The 21,634-nt window shown below is 38.7% G+C and overlaps 1 protein-coding gene across 2 annotated transcripts; it reads left to right on the top strand.

Moving 5' to 3' along the window:
- On the top strand, positions 1-15,016 carry si:dkey-32e6.6 (extracellular matrix protein 2). Of its 2 annotated transcripts, none has more exons than XM_053643589.1 (9): positions 1-494; positions 2,406-2,458; positions 2,819-3,290; positions 3,424-3,539; positions 4,394-4,526; positions 5,214-5,371; positions 5,452-5,591; positions 12,777-13,103; positions 14,488-15,016. In XM_053643589.1, exons 1-9 carry the CDS (start codon positions 335-337, stop codon positions 14,663-14,665), a joined length of 1,737 nt encoding a protein of 578 aa, XP_053499564.1. In that variant the 5' UTR covers positions 1-334; the 3' UTR covers positions 14,666-15,016. The 2 variants fall into 2 exon arrangements, with proteins under 2 accessions (XP_053499564.1, XP_053499565.1); XM_053643590.1 differs by having other exon boundaries at positions 2,822-3,290.
- Positions 15,017-21,634: the final 6,618 nt, after the last annotated feature.

A 21,634-nucleotide genomic window follows, 5' to 3' on the forward strand; every position in this document is an offset into this window, starting at 1 on the left:
CACTCTGGCAGGCTTGACATGGCTAATACCACTGTCTGCCTTTCCCCCTGTCCTGCTGTGTCCTCTCTCTCCCTCTCTCTGGCGTGCGCCTTCACCGTCTCATTCTAAAAATGTTTCAGTACGCAAACAAAGCTTAACCACTGAATGCGTAAAAGAGGGGATGATGTTTCTGAAAAAGGGATGGGTTCCAGGCAAGGGTGTTCCTTGTACATGATTAACCCCCTCCTCCTGGGCTCTCCTCTTCCTCCAGCTGACTCTTTAAGAGGGCAGCCATCAGGTGCACTCTGAGTGAGACCATCACGCTGAGTGTTAGAGCACAGAGTAAATCAGCACCATGCAGTCAGCGTGGATATTGTGTATCTGTGTAGGTGTATGTGTAGGAGCTTTGGCTGTGGAAGTAGATCCTCCAAATACACTGGGAAAGACTACTGAGAATGGGACAAGTACTGATGTGAGAAACACCCCAGAAGTGGAGACAGCAGTGGAATATTCAAGTAAGTTATGCTCTAATGATGCTCTAATGGTGCAGGTGTCTGATATCTAACTACATACATTGACACGTTTGGATTTCTGTACAGCTTCAATTGACAAATTTATATATATATATATATATATATATATATATATATATATATATATATATATATATATGTATGTATGTATGTATGTGTGTGTGTGTGTGTGTGTGTATACACTCGGCAATAAAAATTAATCATCCCTTTTTCAGGAAACTGTATTTTAAAGATTGTAAAATCCAAATAAGCTTTACAGATCTTTATCGGAAATAGTTTATACAATGTTCTTCATGCTTGTTCAATGAACCATAAACAATTATTGCACATGCACCTGTGAAACAGTCCACAGACACTAGCAGTATATATATATATATATATATATATATATATATATATATATATATATATATATATATATATATATATATACACACACATACAGTATAAAATAACTTAAGACCTTTCTACTGACTCTGAAAAACACCAGAAGAAAGATGACTAGAGTCCATAGGCCTGCTGCAGGGAGGCATGAGGACTGCAGATGTGGCCAGAGCAATGAACTGCAATGTCAGTAATGTAAGATGCCTAAGACAGTGCTACAGGGAGATAGGAAGGACAGCTGATTATCCTCGCAGTGGAAAATTACATGTAACCATGTGTCCCCCCCAGAAGTGATCGAGAACTTGCAAATGCCTTGGTGGAAGAGTGGGGTAACATCTCACAGCAAGAACTACCAAATCCCGTGCAGTTCATGAGGATTAGATGCACTGTAGTACTTAAAGCAGCTGGAGGCCACACTACATACTGACTGTTACTTTTAATATTGACAATCCCCAACCCCCCCCCCCCCCTTCCATTTCTATTTGTCAAATGTCTGTAAAACTTGTTCAGTTTATGTCTCAGTTGTTGGATCTTTTTATGTTAATACAAATATTTACACATCTTAAGAAATTTGCTGGAAATAAAAGCAGACGACGTTTCTTTTTTTGCTGACTATATATATATATATATATATATATATATATATATATATATATATATATATATGAATCAGCAAAATTGTAGTAGGAAGATAAGGATATAGGGGATGATGCTGATGATGAATCAGCTTTTTTGGAAACATGTATTATGCTAAAGTATTTATTCTTTTTTGATTTGTTAAAAAAAAAGATAGATCTTACTTGACAGACCATTATCAATTTGTTAGCCTTAGTGAATATTCTTCCAACTCTTCCAAGTTGAAAGTGGTGTCCCACAATTTTCTGTTTTAGGTCCTCTACACTCTCAGAAAAAAGAGAACATTATATGTTTTATGTTTTGTCCCTGTGGGGGATAACAGAGGGTTTTGGTTAATTAAGATGTATATAAATGTAGCATTCAGTTCTGCCAAGTGCCATGGTCTTGGCTTAGGTACAGTCAGCTCCACAATCATTGGCACTCTTGATAAAGATGGGTAAAAAGGAGAAGAGTAAAGTCCAGAAGAGAGTAGGATCTGGAGAGCTTCAGAACTGAGGAGCAATCTCTGATTCCTTGCTATGTATTCTCCGATCTCATTAAGCATTATAGGGGAACACTGTACTATGTTGGCAAAGGGAGATTGCACAAAGCACCAAATGCAGGAGTGCAAATAATTGTGACGTGTCGTTTTATTAAAAATATATATTTTTGATATGGGGTTTTTATTTTCTTAGAATAAATTTACTTCAATTTAATGAATTTAGATTTCTCATATTTTCAATGTGGGATTAAGTTAATTAACCACAAATACATCTGTAATATCCTTTTTTTATGAAAAAAAGATGCCAATAATTCTGGAGCGATGGTCTATGTACAATTTAGTTAGCATTTTGCTGTTTGAGGCGGTGTCTTAACTCAAGCATTTGTTCCTAGGGGAGAAGAGGGCAGCTGAGAAACCAAAAAAAGGCAAAGCTAAGGACACACAGGTGAGCCTGGGTCCATGAAAACAATTGAGGACCAACAGACTCATTTTTTACTTCTTAAACTATGATTAAATGGTAAGAAATAGCAAAACCAAGATGTTTCAATTACTTTACTGTACATGTATATGCAGTTACATGTACATTACACGCCTCGTTTTGCGGCCAGCTCAGTAGGTGTGCCCCTGTTATAATGAGCGTACTGGCTATTTTTATCTTCTACTGTAGTTTTTCATCTCACAAATTGGCACTGCTCATTTTTTGGGCTCTCATATTTACCCACTACATTTAGTCTTTGTATGTTTGTGCCAAGTACAGTCATTTCTGTATATTTATATCTAATGATGGGCTCCATGTTTCTGTCAGCAGCCAGATCTGGGGCGGACCCTGGCCGCGTGGGTGGAGCTAAATTCCATCTTGAAAATGAGAGACGGAATTTCAGGTAAACTGAGCACGGTACTGCACGAGCTCGGTAATGAAAAGAAGCGCCTTCTTGACCAGGGTAATGAGCCAGCGAAAAAGAAAAAACAAGAAGAAGAAGATGATGAAGATGAAGATGAAGAAGATGATGATGATGAAGAGGAAGAAGAGGAAGAAGAGGAAGAAGGAGGAGAAGAAGGGGGAGAAGAAGGGGGAGAAGGAGGAGAAGAAGAGGAAAATGAAGGAGGGGAGGAAGAACAGGCAGAGGAAGAGGAGAATGAGGCAGCTGGTAACAGTACTGCAGAATTGCTACCAGAAGGTTGCCAAGTGAATGGAACTGAGATTTCCTGTGCAGATGCTGGCATTGCTGAACTTCCCATCATCACCGACCTAAACATCACTACACTTGACTTATCTGGTGAGTTTAGAGGAGGAATGTAGAGTCTAAACAACTGTCCGGTGACATCTTCAAGACCAACAACAACAAAAAAAAAACAGTTCTTCAGTTAAAACATATATTTCTTCATTCTGTCTTTTCATCTCTGTCACAGGAAACAACTTTACCACATTACCTTCTGAGGCTTTCTCTGGTCTGCCCAATCTGGAAGTAGTCGACTTGAGCAGGAACTTTCTGGATGACTCCTCTATCAACCCTGACTTCTTCATGGTGTTCTATACCTTCCTAACATATTATAACAGTTTATCTTTCACAGGCAGCATTCTTTTTATCATTAAAAATGAAACAACTATCATAATAGAGCCAGAGACAAAATGTCAGGGTTCTTGTGTTGCTGCAAGTCACATCCTGCTGAAAAATAAAATTAATTTAATCAGTCATGTATTGAACTTTAGGCACTACTTGAATATACTACATTGACATACCACAAGCACTTGTCAGATTAAGCGGGATGTAGGACAGTTATGCAGCACATGTGATGTTACAAAACGTTCTTATATGAGATGCATTGCAATCATATATTTCCTTTTTGCATTCAGTACAGATATCTTATCTCATCAAAGGACACCTACATTATTTCTCAGCTGAGCACAGTTTTCCCCCAGAATAATTATTTGTTTCTCTGAGACTTACAGAAAACCTGTGAGATACATTGAGTACATGCTTATAAGAAACGTTAGCATTCAACAGAGTACTGTCTCTGTATAGTGTCTCCTGGAGGAGCAATTGCTCTCAAAGCGGAGGAAATGAGGTCATATTTTACAGTGTCCAATCCTTATGTGCCACTAGTAAAGGGCCAGGAGATTGGTAGCTTTACTCAGACAGGGTGCTATTGGACTGCACTGATGGCAGGGTTTAAAAAGAAGGCTTTTAGCTTAAAATATCCTACCACTACAAGAGTTCCTGAAAAACCAAGAGTACTCATTTGGTGGTTTTCCTGGAAATACAGTCAGATTAATTTAGCATCATGATTAAAAGATGGTGTTTAAGCATGTAAAACACATAGTCCACAGCTGTACTCTGCGGTTATTCACAAATGTCCACTCTTTATTTATCCTTAACAGAATCTGACAAACCTAAGAACGTTGATTCTTGATGCCAATGGTCTAGAAACAATCCCACATCTGCCAGGATCTCTGGAGGAGCTGAGAATCAATGACAACAAGATAAACCAAGTGCTTTCCCACAACCTTGAAGGTTCGGCCTGATGGTTTTGTCTTAATTTAAAATATGTAGTAAATATTGAGATGTAAGGAATAAAACACGATGGAGTTGCTGTTATAGAGAAAACATCAATGACGGGGTGGTGTGATGGCCAAGCCACAGTTGATTATTTTCCAATAACAGCAAGTCCCAAAGAGTTTTATTCTAAACAGTTTTCCCCTCATGAGCATCTCCTTTTCTCTCGCTTTAAGTTAATAAGACAAAAAAAATGCAACTTGTCTTGTTACTGAAAAACCACAAAGCCCTCCATCCTGAAGGCTTTTCTGTGTCTGAAAACATAGTGTTACATCTTTACTCCAACAAAATGCTGACAGTGGAAACTCCTTCCAAAAATGCTAAACAAACTTCTCCTCACAGAAAACATAACCATATCAAAGATTTGATGTTTTTAAATTCATTTATGTGGAGCATCCGCCATACAAGTCCCTGTGCAACTTGTTACTATGGAAAATGTAATGCATTAGAACGAGCACATTAATATAAACCTTTCAGCTAGAACTACAGTCTGAGCTGAGCTGTTATATAAAATCAGGCCAATCACAATCAAGCATTCAACAGTGTTGTTTAAATTTCATTAGAGCAAGTTTAGAGCAACTTTTTTTTTTAAAGGATAGGATATTTATGAGTTTTGTCTCAGAATACCCTTTGCATTTTCTGTAGGTTTGTCCAAATTGCTCCACTTAGAGCTGGCAGGAAACATCCTGTGGGAGGGCAGTGTTGAGCCCTTGGCCTTTGAGCACCTCACCACGCTCAAGCACTTGAGACTAGACAACAACCGCTTCACCTCCATTCCATCTGGACTGCCTGCATCTCTAGAGGTCAGCTCCTGCCGATATTTTATGGATTAATTTATAATACTTTCCATTCTAACATTGTGTGTGTGTGTTTGTTTTTACAGGATCTGAGGCTGCCACACAATCAGCTAGTGGAGGTGCAGGAAAGTGTTCTGAAAAACTCCGTCCACTTGACAGCCCTGGATCTGAGTCACAACTTCCTGAGTGACACCAGTTTCTACCCTGGAGCCTGGATTGACCTGCCGTGAGTTACATATACCTTTTATTTCTTAAGCTACAGTTTTTACATTCACAGTAGTAGAGAAGAGTATTCATGTCTATTTGACATGTACGATCAGGAAAAAGTGCACTTTTTCCCCCCACGTATACAATAATAGAGCAGGTAGTGTTACTACCTCACAGGTCCAGGGTCTGGGGTTCCAACCTGAGCTCAGGCTACAGTCTGTGTGAAGTTTTTGCATGTTTTCCCATGTGTCTGTGCGGGTTTCCTCTGTGCACTTTAGTTTTTTTCACACCTTCCAAAAATATGCCAGTAGGTAAATTGGCTAAAATTGGTAACTTGTCCATAGGGATGAATGAGTGTGCGAGTGCACATATGTGGTGCCCTTTTATAGAGTGGTATCTCATTCAGAACTTATGGCAAGCATGAAGAGGATAAATCTGTTAGATTAATGAATATCCAATAATAGGGAAAAGTAATCCACATAGGCAGCTCAAGATTAATTTACACAAATAAGACATTTAATATTATTGATTCTATGAAAAAAATAAATGCAAATATTATCCTTCTGAAGTAGTAACATATATAGAGGGAAGTACAATGCTTTGGTGGGCAGAGATGGGTAGTAACGTGCTATATTTACTTCATTACATTTATTTAAGTAACTTTTTAAAGAAAATAAAAGTACTTTTAAGAGTAGGTTTAACTGGCCTTATACTCTTACTCAAGTTAATATTTAATCACAGAAATTACTTGTACTTCGCTAGGTTCTGTGGCATTCCTCTGTTACTGTTAAATATTAATGAATATATTTTTATGTAGTTTTAATAATTAGTTTATATAATGTATAATGAGGTCTCAAGTCTTGCGATATGCTGCAGTCTTGGAAGATAATGGCTGAAGAGGGGGATGAAACAAGTGTGTCGACGGAGGCAGGGCGCACACACACACACACACACACACACACACACACACACACACACACACACACAAACAAACATACTAACACACACAAACACTCTTTCAAGGAGAGGTGTGACTTACAGTTCTCCATGTAGTCTGGATTTCAGGATTTTCCCCTTCGTTTTAATCAGATCCGAAGTAACTAGTAACTCGCTACTTGAATAGTCTTCTCATTGGATACTTTATTACTCTTACTCAAGTACAACCCCAATTCCAAAAAAGTTGGGATGCTTTTGATATGTTTTCTATGTTCTATTGTGAATAACATATGGTTTTATGAGATTTGCAAATCATTGCATTCTGTTTTTATTTACATTTTACACAACTTTTTTGGAATTGGAGTTGTAATTATTAACATTATTGCTTTAGTTTTACTTGTACTTGAGTAAAATTTTTGGCTACTCTACCCACCTCTGTTGGTGGGTAGTGTTGCTGCATCACAGCTCTATGGTCTTCCGATTCAACCCTGAGCTCGGGTTACTGTCTGTCTATGCATATTCTCCTCGTGTTCACATTTGAAAGTGTGTATGTGGTGCCCTGTGATATACTGGGGTCCCATCCAGAGTGTATTCCTGCCTCATGTCCAGTGTGCCTAGGATAGGCTCCAGATACACCTTGATCCTGACCAGGATAGAGTGTTTACTGAAGATGAATGAATGAACCCTTTTAAGGTAGTCAAAAGGATTTATGTATTTTTCTTATATTAGACTAGATGGCGAACATCAACCGTGTACACTATATGACCAAAAGTATGTGGGCACCTAAACATAACACATGTATGGGGACAGTGGTGGCTTAGCAGTTAAGGCTCTGGGTTATCGGAAGGTCGGGGGTTCAAGCCCCAGCTGCCACTGTTGGGCCCTTGAGCGAGGCCCTTAACCCTCTCTGCCCCAAGGGTGCCGTATCATGGCTGACCCTGTGCTCTGACCCCAACTTCCTGGCATGCTGGGGTATGTGAAGAAAATAATTTCACGGTGCTATAATGTGTATGTGACCAATAAAGACTCTTTATGTATGACAGTCTTCCCCAAACTGTTGCCACAAAATTGGAAACACACAATTGTCTAGAATGTCTCTGTATGCTGTAGCATTAAGAATTCCTTTCATTGTGAACTAAGGAGACCAAACATGTTCCAGCATGGCAATGCTCCTGTGCACAAAGCAAGGTCCATAAAGACATGGTTTACTAAGGTTGGAGTAGAAGAAATCGAGTGGCCTACACAGAGCCCTGACCTCAACCCTACTGAACACCTCTGGGATGAACTGAAATGCCAGCGTTGCTTTAGGACTTCTTGCCAAATGTCAGTGTCCAAGCTCTTGAAGGTAAATGGACACAATCCCCAAAGCCAGAGTCCAAAATCTAGTGGAAAGCCTTCTTAGAAGAGTGGACACTGTTATAGCAACAAATGGGGTGACTCCATATTAACGCTTTTGGAATGGAATGTTTAGTGGTCAGGTGTCCATATACTTTTGACCATATAGCCTGTCACCATCACTATATTAAAAGCAGAGCATTGAGAGAGAGAGTGTCCCAGAATCCATTGCTTATTTTAATCTAGTTAATAAAGTGAACATCCTTTGTCCGGGCCCAGACACCTACCAGCAACATTTATACCAAGTCAAGACGACTTGTGTATTTTTTTTGCACAACACTAGATGGCGGACATCAACCACATATCACCATGACTACAATAAAAGTGCAGTATTGCTGGAGTATCACAGAATCCATTGTTTATTTTTTACCTAGTTAATAATTTAATTGGTGAACATCCTTTGTCTTGGGCCTGACAGCCCAAAGTCCTCAGACTCTGCTCAGACCTCAGATCCAGGGGTTACATCCTATATACAGTGCCCTCCACTAATATTGGCACCCTTGGTAAATATAAGCAAAGAAGGCTGTGAAAAATTGTCTTTATTGTTTAACCATTTGATATTTTGTTCAAAAAATTTCACAAAAATACTGTTCTCTCATGGATTTCAAACAATTGCACACACAAAACAGGTTTATAAAAAAAAATATTTGTTAAATATAGATGTGCAACAATTATTGGCACATTTTTAGTCAATACTTTGTGCCACCTCCCTTTTTCAAGATAACAGCTCTGAGTCTTCTCCTATAATGCCTGATGAGGTTGGAGAATACATGGCAAGGGATCTGAGTCCATTCCTCCATACAAAATCTCTCTAGATCCTAACCCAAAACCTAGGTGATATGTGTCTCTCCAGGGTCAGTCACACTGTACAAATAATTCAGTGACTCCACTGAGCTGAAAGCTAGAACACTCAGCACTGCTGATCCTCTTTCACCTGCCAAATAGATGGAGTGTTTCTGATAAGACTGAAAGCACAGGATTGCGACCTTCAGGCTGTGACTTGTGGATGCTTCAGTGGGTGATTAAGAAAGTGGAAGCGATGTATTCATTGACAAGGGCTATTTCATTATTAAGCACGAGCAAGCACATTAAGGATTGGCAAGCACTGCCAATCAGTAGAGGATATCACAACTCAATTAATTAATTTATTATATCTATTATTAAGTTCTTATAGTTATTAATCTATATGACTGGTCACTTGAATTGAATGGGTTCAGTCTAAATCTCAAAAACAAATGCCAGCCTATTTATGAATACAAAAAGCTCTAAGGATCCAATAAGTATTACTGTACACATTTGAATAATAAGTCTAATATTTAAACAGTTTTATTATGTTAAGAAAATAAATGTGTGCTGATGGGGCCTGTGCCAGAGAAATAATAAGAAGAAGAGAGTAGTGTTGCATAGAAGACAGAAGTGGGTAGATATAATCATTGTCATTTTTTGCTGCAGTTGTTGCAGCCATTTTTACTGCACCTTTTATGAGTTTCTCAGTGGAGAGAACTATAATCTTACAGTGCCACTCAGTACATGGTAATTATCTTAACAACTTTACTATAAGTTCACTTAATGTTTGTGCCACTAACCTATGCCTTTTTTTTTTTTTTAATCTTTTTGATGCTTCTGTGTGTCTGATCTACCCAACATCTACAGCACTGTGCTATTATTTCTGTGTAAATTTGAGCATCTACCCCAATTCAGACTTTCACTGCTTTCATCTTCTCTCTGCTTGTGAGCACCTGTCAGTCCGAATAGACTCCTTAATTCTGCTCTGTGAAGCCAGTCTAATTACCACCACCAACCTTTACATGTTCCCTCATTAGCTGCTCTGCCAGTTTTAACTCTTTAGTGCACCCAAGAAGAGTTCTCTGTATAATCCACTGAGGAAATACACAAGAAATACTCTTGCTTCATCCAAAGGCACACTTAGGCACATTTAAAAACACGGCCCCTCCTATAAAGCCTGGCACCTGGGTTTGCAGCTTTTGCAGTGTGTTCCCTTAAAAGTCCATGTGCTGCTGTACTCCTCTTTTTATGGTATACTATATTTATAAGATCAGAGAACAGCTGCTCAGAGACGTAACACATTTCCGTTACCAATGACCCATTCATGACCAGTGATTTTAAAGGAATACTACAGCATATTTTAACCTCATTAAATTATAAATGATAAAATTACCATGTACTAAGTCTAAGAGCAAATACCGAACTCAATAAATTTTTTAAATTACTTTATAATGCAAATTCAAAAATACAACCATCACACTCTAATGATACATGAATTGGGATGAGACAGATGTGAGACAAAGTCTCAAGCTGTTCTCTTGAATTCATTTTCTAACACTGGTGCAATAGAGAAGGTTTTGTGGTATCTATGCACAATAGGACCCAAACAACTATGTTAGTAACTGCAGATTCTTCCTCCTGGAAAAGTAGTCCCATAAAGGATCAATTGACCAGATGTAATGCCTAATTTTCAAATACCTTTGACTGAAGACTTGAACAAATTTGATCTAGAAAATATGCAATTTGCATAAACTCCTATTGAGTGGCCTTCTATTATGAATGCTTTGCTTTTTTGGGGGGTACAGGAAATTGTGTCAAAATATATGTCCGAGGTAATAGCACACACCCAACAGATGCAGTTGATAAAGATTTAAAATCACTGGAACATTCCTGTAATGTGTTGTGTTGCCCTTCTCCTCGGAGTAATGCTGTGGGAATTGGAACAGTTTGTGGGTGAAAGACCCACCGGACTCTGCAGGGGTGATGATTTGTTTGTACGTGGTGTGTGCGCTCAAATGTGTGCTTGCTAGTGTTTGTGTGTGTGAAACAAGAAGGGGACCTCCAGGAGAGCTCCATTTGTTTCTAGTTAGCTTTGAGCTGGGAACAGAATGTAAGGGGGGTTTGATGGATACTGAGGGTTGTGGCACTAGGATATATGAACCGAAAGACCCATTCTCTGCCTAATGAGTAAGAATTATAGTGGTTAGATTTTTTTTGGTAGGGGTAAACTTAAGGACATGCAGAAATAGTGCTCAAAACACAAGTTAACCTTGGTAAAAGCACACAATACAATTTCATAACAATTTGCATAAAGTACCCCGGGCAGAAAAAGTCAAAGACATTCATAAATATTAAAAAAGATATCTCTCACCATCATTTAAAAAAAAATCTAGCCAAAAATTGTATGTGTAAATTGATAGAATGCAACAGCAGCAGAATCCACTGAGCTTATGTGCCTGTGTCATACATCCAGAAATTAAGAGAGCAAACATGGCCAGGATAAAGCCTTCTGCATGACTGCACAGTGGTTGTCCTGGCCAGCATGCACTGTTATGTAAGCCTGGTTATATAACTCCGGCACTGGTGAGCATCTGCATATCTGATGGTAATTGTAAGACCTCTGCTTCTCGTTGGACTTTCTCCAATTTATTGATTGCTTTTGGCTGAAAACACCATTCCAGCGCCAGAATATCCGACTCAGTAAGCATCCATTAATTCTGAAGATGAAATTCAATTTTTCATTGTGTCACTCACTAGAGCATTATAATAATGCTTCATTCTCTTTTTTGCAATATCCTTTATAACTGTACACAAACACAATTTTGGAAGTTTTACTTTAAGCTTAAAGCATTTGTACATTCTCCAGTGAAGATGGTGATCATTTATGTATGTACAAACTTCTGTTCTAATCAGTACATAGAGGAGACTAATCTATTTGTTAAATATACATAGTCAAAATTATGGCCTAGGTGTACTTATATTAATAATAATAAAAACACCTTTGTTCTGTCCTTGTTAGCAGTCACAGTTCTCATGAAATTGCACTAAGAAATAGATTTCAGGTATACATACAGCTGGCAAATTAAGGGAAAACTAGTGGCTTTGCTATACCGTGAAGGACATTTTTGTTGGCAAGGTTTTGCACTGCCTGTGCCATTTGAGAAGAAGGATTACGACAAATCAACACAAAATTATTCTGCTCAGTCACCTTAATATGCTGAAACATTTCTATCTTGATAAGAGTGATCTCTTCCAAGGTGATTGTGTCCCCATTGATGAGTACAAAAAGTATGCAAATCATATTCTTTGGCCTTTACAGTTGCCAGATCTCAACCCAGGTAAAAACCTTTGGGAGATTTTGGACTGACATGTTAGACAGTGCCCTCCACCACCACCATCAAAACACAAATATATGGAATATCATTTAGAAAAATGATGTTCATCCCTCCAAGAGAATCTATGTCCAGCTCAACATCTTACTATTCTTTGTTTTAAAATTTTTTAGTGTCACCCATCTTTATGTGCATAAATTACCAACTCAACATGATCCTACATGTGTCAATATGTGTCGATCATTGATGGCTACAACTACCAATGATTGACACATATGAAATATGTATGCTCTATGCTAATTTCTCCTGGTTTTTTATGAAAACATCTTTACGGGTTATTTAATTTTAAAACCCTTCTACATTCATTTACCTTCAGTATCCACTTTATTCTAGCCAGGGTCATGCTGGATCCAGTGCTTATCCCTGGACACTGGAACAACCTGGCCATAGAAGGACACCACGCACATACACATTCACACACTCATTCACACCTATCAGGGTAGCCAATTCACCAACAGGCATGTTTTTGGGAGGTGGGAGAAAAACCAGCGAGCCCAGAGGAAGCCCACACAAACATGTGGAGAATGCAAAACCAGGCACAAACAGTAAGCTATAAGAAAAACAATGGATGATTTAGCAAAGTTTGAATATTACAGGTCTATCTGTGTTATAATTACTGGTTACTGTGTCAAAATCTTTACACATATTGTTTCATCCTATAATAAATCTATTTTGTTCTTTTTAAACACACTCAGAAATCTGAAGAATCTGGACCTGTCTCACAACCAGCTGAACACAGTACCTGCTCACTTGCCCAGAGTTTTGCGACAGCTCTCCCTACAGCACAACTTCATCCAGGCCATCCCTCCTGACACCCTGAGCCACATGCGGCCAGGCCTCCAATCACTGCGCCTCTCTCACAACCAGCTACTGGAGCATGGGCTGCTAGGGAAGGCCTTCCGTGGAGCTTACAAAACTTTGGAGGAGCTCCTCCTGGACAACAACAGGTTGGAGAGGGTCCCACCAAATATTCGTTACTTCCGGAACCTGCATCAGCTGCGGCTGGATCACAATCTTATCAGGTAAGTGTGAGTAAAGTCACTGCTGTATGAGCCATTAGCAGCCTTTAATCAGACTTGTCACTGTAAGATACCCACAGATAGTAAGATAGTAAGATAGAAAACCCAGAGAAGCTGTGTAGATTCTTCATTTGTTGATGTAAGTGCTCATTTTACAGTTCTGCCTATAAAGTGCACCTCTTCACATCTGCACATCACGATGTAAAAATCAAACTTGTTTTTATAATCATAATTATTTTGTATAAATGAACAGATTTGGTCTTTTTCAACCTTATTTTGAAAACAAAACAAAACAAAAAAACAGTCAATGATCAGCTCACAATTCATGCGTCATACAATCTTTAGTCACCTAACCTCCGCAGTAGCAGCAGCAAAGTTTCAATGAAAAATCTAATTACATTGGTAATTTGATATATTCTCATTTTCAGATATGTTGTAGTGAAACAGAATTGTCTTCTGCATAACTTACTGCTTTCCACATCTTTAAACAGAAATGAAAAGCATGGCCTAGTGGGCAAAGATACTAAATTAAAACATTAAGAACAAAAGTAAATCGGTTCGTCACTACAGCCTCAATATTAATTTGAGTCATTACTTAAGTACTGAATGTAAATCGAAGCATATATTCACTGTGTATGAGCATATATTTATGAAAATGTTTTTGGGTGAGATTGACTTAGATTAGTTTCTATGAACATTAGCCACATGCCTCCTACATAAAATTAAAAGAAACAAACGTTTCTAAACATTTGTTCAACTACATTTGGGGTGAATTAAAGAAATTTGACTTATCATTAAACTATTTCTATAAGGAAATGTTCATTATTGTATGATGCTAGCTTCAAATCATACATTGTAGAATCATCACTGAAATTTGCATAGCTCCGCAACGTAGCATGTAGAGACCATGTTCCTTAAAACAAAACCCAGATTACCAAAAATTGAGGTCCTGTTCCCATTTATTCACATCCTTTCCCTCTCTTGCATCATTAAGCATGCTTTTCAGAACCTGGTTTCAGCAGCTGGTTTGCATTTCAAAACCATAAGCTTGTCTCATGTTTAGGTTATTCTACCTTGTCATGGTAATCATACCCCACCTAAAGCACTGAAAACTCCAGACTAGTTAGAGAAAAAAAGTGTTTCCTTTGGCTGCCTGCCAGTAATTGTGAGCAGGAGTTATGGTCTCTACAGTAGAATCTACACAATGTTTTCATAGCCCTGCAGTATATAGCCATGCTGAAATGTGCAGCTCTACAACTACGAGAAAGAGTCAATATTATATTTGGAACTCAAATCTTTCTTACATGATGAAATATATAATATATGTTAAAGTATCTGTAAGAGATTTATATGTATGTAACTCTTGTACATAAATGATGTGTTCCAGTGCTGTTCCAGTGAAGTCTGTGTGTAAAATGGCTCTCACTAACTCGTCTCCCCTTTTGGCTCTTCACCTGGAGAACAACTACCTCGACGTGAACAGGATCCCGCGAAAGGCTCTGTCCTGCATCCCTGACCTTCAGAGAGTCGTGCTGGAGCCGCAGACTCATAATGAGATCGTGTAAAAGTCCTGCAGATTGCACCTTTTCAAATCTCATCTGCTTGCTGTTGAGTTTAAAAGCACACACTCATTTGAATTGTTTATTTAACTATTTAATTCAAAGGCGTGATTCAGGGTATTTATCTGTATTTCTTAAGACACTGTTGGCGCTATTTTCTGTGTATTCTGGATGTGTGCTTATTCCAGTCTTTATGCCACTGCAGTATCTTCGCTTCTAATAACAAAGTAACTTTTCTTTTTGGAAGAGATGCCAATGCTGTTCTAATATTTGTTCATATCAGTACTTATAATACAACTCTTTGGCTAAATGTTTGTATGTCTGTAAAGTGTCTTAAATACAACTGTGCATTTACACTTACGACCAATATGATTATCAACATCATGATCAAATCTGCGAAACATGACAAATTAGATGTATGATTATTCTAATTATAAATCTGCACAGAAGTGACCGTGAATGGGACACTTTTACACTTTTTAAATAATTGGACACTTTTTTAAGGGTACAATGATTACACAAAAGAAGCAACTTATGAGGTTAGAGAATTATAGAATGAATGTAGGGCAATCCAACGGAAAGCAGCTCTGTCAAGTGTGTGTACAGCAGTAATACTGCAAAGTTACAAGGTGTGTGTGTTTTGGGATTGATTATTTGGCTTTCCTCAGGAGGACCAAATTCAAAAACCTTGCTTTTATAACCAAGTGGCTGCTCCATTGGCAGAAAACAATACCCATGTTCTTACAGCAGCTCCACTCCTTGAGCAGCAGGGGAGAAATGGAAGAAGAAATTCTGTAATAGAAATGAGGTCCAGACATTGAGCTCCAAGCTGGGTACCCTTCCGAGCTCTTCTTTAGTATATAAAACCCACAACAGCTATGATGCCTGGCCAGCTATGTTCATTATGCGATCACTGTTTTCAATGTTCTCTGACTTGTCATTAGCTTAAATCTTGCACTGTGTAATGTCCAAATCGTTTCTTTCAAGTCTTAATCTTCATGGTTGTGCCAATATTCTCCAGTATACAATGTTTTTCTTGTTTGCTTGTCCCTCCCCCTTCCTCCTTCTCACTTTCCACATTTTGATGGTAACCAAAGCCAGCGAGATTTGTACAAGGACACAGATTTCACTAATCCCCTGTGTCTCCCCAGAGTTTATAACATCATTATTAGACTCTCTCATTCCTCTGCTTATACTCCTGCTTCTCCCTCATACTGGTTCAATTACTCTGCAAGCCTCCTCTCTCTTCTAACCACTCTAGACAGTTCTATACATAAATAAACAAGACACCAATTTATTACAGTAAACAATTGATCGAACACATTTTTCCTAACCAAAAAATTGAGAAGGCCTAACTTTTAAAAACCCACAGAATGTGCATTTTTAAAAAATTAATTTTCTCTCTGGTCTGGGTACTTTTCCATGAATCATAATTTCAATATTTACCTGTCTGTCCCAATTCACCAAAACCCAAGATCAGACACTTGTAAGATATGAGTTATCCAAATTCTCATTTATGACTTTCAAAGCTATTTTTAAAATTATAAACAAAACAGCTGAAAAGGTAAGTGACTTAACACTGAACATGGGCCAAAAAGCCCTAAAAGTGTTGTAGCTTTTTTGCCATTTCAGCTCAATGTTCAACAAACATCCCCATCACAGAGATGACATTCTGCCTCACATGAATGTCAACACAATCTGCATTCAATCAGGCTTTGTTCCAAAGGGTTTGTGTCTAGCTAATATTGTCAGAGCTCTATCTATGATGCAAAAGGCACAATACAGAAAAGTTACATTTGACATGGTGGGTTTGGATTATGCTGAACAATGGGCCTCATTTATCAATCTTTTAGTAAAATTGTGTGTAAATGTTTGTGTAAGCCAAACCAGACTAAAATTTTCCTCTAGGTTTGCAAATATTTCAGAGACAGCTCATTTGCATTTAGTGATGCCCACAGAACTCTATAAAAGGTCTAGTACATAGAATGCTGGAAACAAAAAACGACTACTAACGGTGAAAGAAAAGGCAGGTAGGCTGACATGGAAGTTATTTTGACTGACTTTTATGTCGATTAAAAAACTAGCAGCATATGGGCACCTGGAAAAATCAAAATCTAGAGACAAATCACAGAAAAATATGAAATAAATAAGGTGAAAAATAAATAGCGAGATTTGAAAATAGAGGAGAAAAAACTGTCTCCATTGTACCCAGGTGATCACGTGCAACAAGCATGTCAAACAAGGATAAACAGCTATTTTAAAAATTGCTTTAAGCATCTCGGCCAACGTGCTGGATCTAGACAGGGGCCCCTCAGTGATAAAATGCAGCTTCAAGCTGCAAAATTCAGAGTGTACAACACAGCTGTGAGTACCTAACCACCCTCTTAACCCTGTTACAGTATACAGAGGACAGCAACTTGGCTTTCCTTTTTTTGCTGAACATGTAATCACACGTTACCTCTCAAAACTCCCCCGCTGCCTCAACTGTGTGCGGTTTTCCGATTCCACATAATTGTACCGTTTTAGTGAGAGGGTGGCTGTCTCAGAAAGCACCCATCCATTCTAGGCATGCTTTTGGTCTTCACACTCTAACTTGTTTTTGGAGAACATGTCAGGCTGGGTAGCATTTGGCCTCAATGCATTTCAGAAAATGTCATATTAAATGTCATGGTTCAGTATCTTCCGCTGTACTCCTTGTGCTCTTTTCTTACTGTCGCTCACCATCATCTAAAGGACAGTAACTCTTATAGTATTCCAACACACAAGCATCAGTGTTGTCAGCTTTAGAATTGCTCTGCCATCCTCCTCCCTCTGTGACTGGTCTGAATTCGTTGAAGGAGGAAAATCTGAGCACTAAAGATATATTACCCTTGTTTAAACATGCCAAGATTCTCACATCTATTCCAGTCTTTTCACTCTACCACCTCAGACTGTTTTGCATGTGGCAAGAGTTTAGAAATCAAGCCTCTGTTTTAGGCATACAAGAGTTCCAACAACTGTTTTTATCTTTTCAGTCAAGATTTGCACTGCAAACAGCTTTAACTTGTTAGTGCTAGCAAGTGACAATGGTATAAGCGGGATAATCCACGGCTTGGTGTGCGTTATACAATTTTAACGCACCCCATGTCGATATATATATATATATATCATCATAATCAGTTGTTTAATAATTGATTGTGCCTTAATCAGGTACAAGCATCTCACCTATCAATATGACATTAAAAGGGAATTTCACTGATTTTTCAAAATTGGTAAAAAAAAAAAAATTACTTGTTAAAAAGTAAAGAAGTTCTTTTGTATTCAGACAAAAAAAAAAAAACTGCCCCAGCAATCCATGCTAATAGTCTTCTACGCATCTGATCCATCATATGATTAATGTAACTCCTGCTGGGAACATACATGCAGGATCTTGTAAGGTAAAGTATTCAGTGTCCAAATCCTCAGTACGCATTTTATCTTGGTCAGGGTCTATATCCTGCTACAAGAACTAAGGTTACCAGGCATGAAGCAGGAGCACCCTGGATAGGACGCCAGCCCAATTTTTCATGTAGATTAAGTGATAAGCAAAACAGCTGGCTTAGGATGAAGTACAAAATTTCATTCATTCATCTTTAGTAACCACTTTATCCTGGTCAGGATTGTAGTGGATCCAGAACCTATCCAAAAATACTGGGTGTGAGGCTGGAATACACCATGGATGGGATGCCAGTCCATTGCAAGGTGTCATGCACACACTCATTCATACTTAGGGGCAATGTAGTGTAGTCAACCTAGCTACTGGTATGTTTTTGGGAGGCTGAAGGAAACCAAAGAACATGGAGAGGACCCACGTGGAAACAGGGAGAACATACACAACTACACAAAGAGGGCCCGAGACCTGTGAGGTAACAGAACTACCCACTGCAGCACTGTGCTGCTTGATGTACAGTAATCTTGTAAAAAAAATTCTACAATGGATAATTTTTTTTAAACAATATAAGATTTTTTATTACTTCACATTTATAAATGAGTATGTATGATGCATTCCAAGCCCGCGGGTCAACGAGAGCGACTCGGATTCGTCAGCGCAACAGCAGGTCCTCCTGTAAACCAGTGCCAGACAGGTACTTTGCCCCCTGCACCACCTTCCTCCACCTCCACTGCGCCTGCGCCCCCGATGTCAAGTGCAGCGTGACTCCCTTCACAAGCGTCTCCATCTGTGCCCACCACCCCATCCTTCCACAACAGATTGCTTCAGCAGGCCCGCTTTCTCACATTCAGTCCGGAGCAGCACTTCATCCTCCAAGGTTACCTTCTCCTCACTCGCCCTTGCTGGCTGGTCTATCCCTCAACCTCCTGTGCCCTCTCAGAGTGGTCCACAGGCTCTACAGCACCAGCTGCATGGCCCCATGCCTGCACTGGGCCATCTGCAGGCAGGGCCTCACATGCCTCATCCTCATGCTTCTTTACCTCCACAGAATTTCCCTCTCGCTCAGTCTCAGGTTCCCCTTTCCCCCATGTCAACCCTGGCACAGGCCTCCTCACTATCCACATCCTCACTATGGACAGTTTTTTTTTTGCCTCATATGTCAGCTCTTGATCAGCTACAGGAGCTTCCTGTGTTTATTATTTGAGGAGATGGAGAAGGTGCAGATGCCGACAACCACCCTGTGGCCAATTCACACGTGAACCAGAACAACGCAAACTCAGACACAGTGTTCCACAATCACACTGTATAGGAAAGACTAACACATGACGGCAGTGGAAATTAGAGAGTATGTGGCAAATTAGTGGATGAATTTGCTAGTAACATAACATGTGCCTAACTCCATGAAAGAAGTCATAATTTAAAGCATTCATGGATTTATGGCACAAACTGTAGGATGCTTTAAAATATTAATCCAGGGTAAAATCCACTGTATGTCAGGGTATTAAAAAATAGATGTGTTGCAGACCCCCTCCCTGTTCAAGGGTGGTTACTCCAGTTCCAGAGTGACAGTTTTTTCTGCTCTCTTCTCCTTTTCAACCAGTTATATTTTTTGTACCCATTGTTCTCAAAGGAGTCTGTGTAAAAGGCATGCAATCATGCACAAAAAAAGCCTCCTCTGATTTGTCAGACAGGAGCTTAGGCCAACACATTAACTGCATAATCATAGTACACAAAAGTGAGTAGAAGAACATAACAGCAAGAGATATATACAAAGACAAAAACAAGAATTACAGTAAAAGATAGTAGTTGAGTGTTTGGACACTTTTGTTTTTGTTGTATACTTCCAGAATAGAGGCCTATATCCTTTTCAAATTTATACACATAATGCCTTTTGAATTTGTACTTATAAATATGCACAAAAATTGTAAATGTATTCATAAGCATAAACATAGATATATTTAAAAAACGAATTGCCTACCGCCTGTAAACTGTTAGTGTCTTAAGCACTGTTCCACGGGTGCATGTGCAATAATTGTGTATGGTTCATTGAACAAGCATGAAGAACATTGTTTAAACTCTTTCCAATAAAGACCTGTAAAGCTTATTATGGATTTTACAAAATTATCTTTAAAATACAATCCCAAAAAGGGATGTTTCTTTTTTTTTTTGCTGAGTGTATATATAATGCCAGTGCACATGGGTAAGTGAATGCTAGCATTAAGGAGGACTTAATCAGAACTAAACTGAAAAACAACACATGCTGCCAATGGGAAATAAGAAGCAGGCTGTAGAAATAAATCAGCATAATGCACTGCAGAGGGCTGATTTGCTACTTGAAATTATGAATGAATTAAATGCACATGATGATAAATCCTGGAGATCATGTTTATATTGTTCAGGCTTAATCTGCTCCATTAACATATGGCTACAGGCTACATATCTGTAAGTGCATGTGTGTTTGTTTGCCTATGTGAGGATGCATGCATGCTTGTCTATGGTTACTTTTTAACAGTAACGTCACCAGAACAGGTTCTAGTGATAATACAATTAGAAACACACTCCCTACTGCATGCTTTTTAAGATACATCTTGTTGCTGTTTCAGAAGAAAGTCTGAGGGACACCCAGCACCGCATCTGTCTAGTATCACAGCATCGTTTCTGAGTCTAAATCGTTCTTGTGGTTCGAGACCAGAACTATGACTAACTCTGAAGTGTGCAACACAGATTCTAAACACACAATTCGTTGTGGTTCGTCTGCCCTATTCATGCCATGTTTTAATGGCTTCCTGACCGCAGACACCACAGAAGAAAAAATGCCAATAGGAAGCAACAGGAACCCATTTTTTTGTGTGGGTGTTTATTGACTGTTCACACTTTGTGTAGCTGACACAAGAATGATTCGTATTTGATTAAATGTCAAACAAAAGTTTTAGTGTAGTGAGATGTTCAGACACTAGAGGGAGCACTGATTTAAAACACACAATAACTAAATACTTTGAATTAACGTTTCACAAAATTTATGACACTACGGCTTTTTTTCTTTTAATTTCTTTCTTTCTAAAAAAGAAGCTTCAAATAAACATGCGTCATGGAGTTCTGTGAAAAAAAAAAAACCCCAACACGTCTCTGTATGAAAACAAGTCAATAAAATAAGCTTCCAAATAAAGTGAAAGGTGGAAATTGAGCACTGCCTCAGGAGCCCAGCATACTGAAAACTGATAATAAGAGTTCATAATCACAGAAATCTCCAACAACATGTGCTGAATTGTAGCAAAAGCATCACAGATGCCATTAAGTTATATAGCCAGGTGTATAAAGATTTAGCCATTACATTAGCTTATCTAAACGCAGATATCCTAATAAACACGTTGGTACCCTATAGCCTACTGAGGAGTACAGGCTGAGTACATGACTAATACACATTATATCATTTCTAAAGGCGTTTTATAGAGAGTTAGTATATTACAGGTTAACTCACTCTCTCGGTGCTTTCTGAGCATCCTGTGTGGGAGAGGTTGCTAGAAGTTTTGGGCTGAACCTCCTCCAGCTCCTCCGTTATTTCCTAA

This window comes from Ictalurus furcatus, chromosome 15 (genome assembly GCF_023375685.1).
Source record: "Ictalurus furcatus strain D&B chromosome 15, Billie_1.0, whole genome shotgun sequence".
NCBI classification, from domain to species: domain Eukaryota; kingdom Metazoa; phylum Chordata; class Actinopteri; order Siluriformes; family Ictaluridae; genus Ictalurus; species Ictalurus furcatus.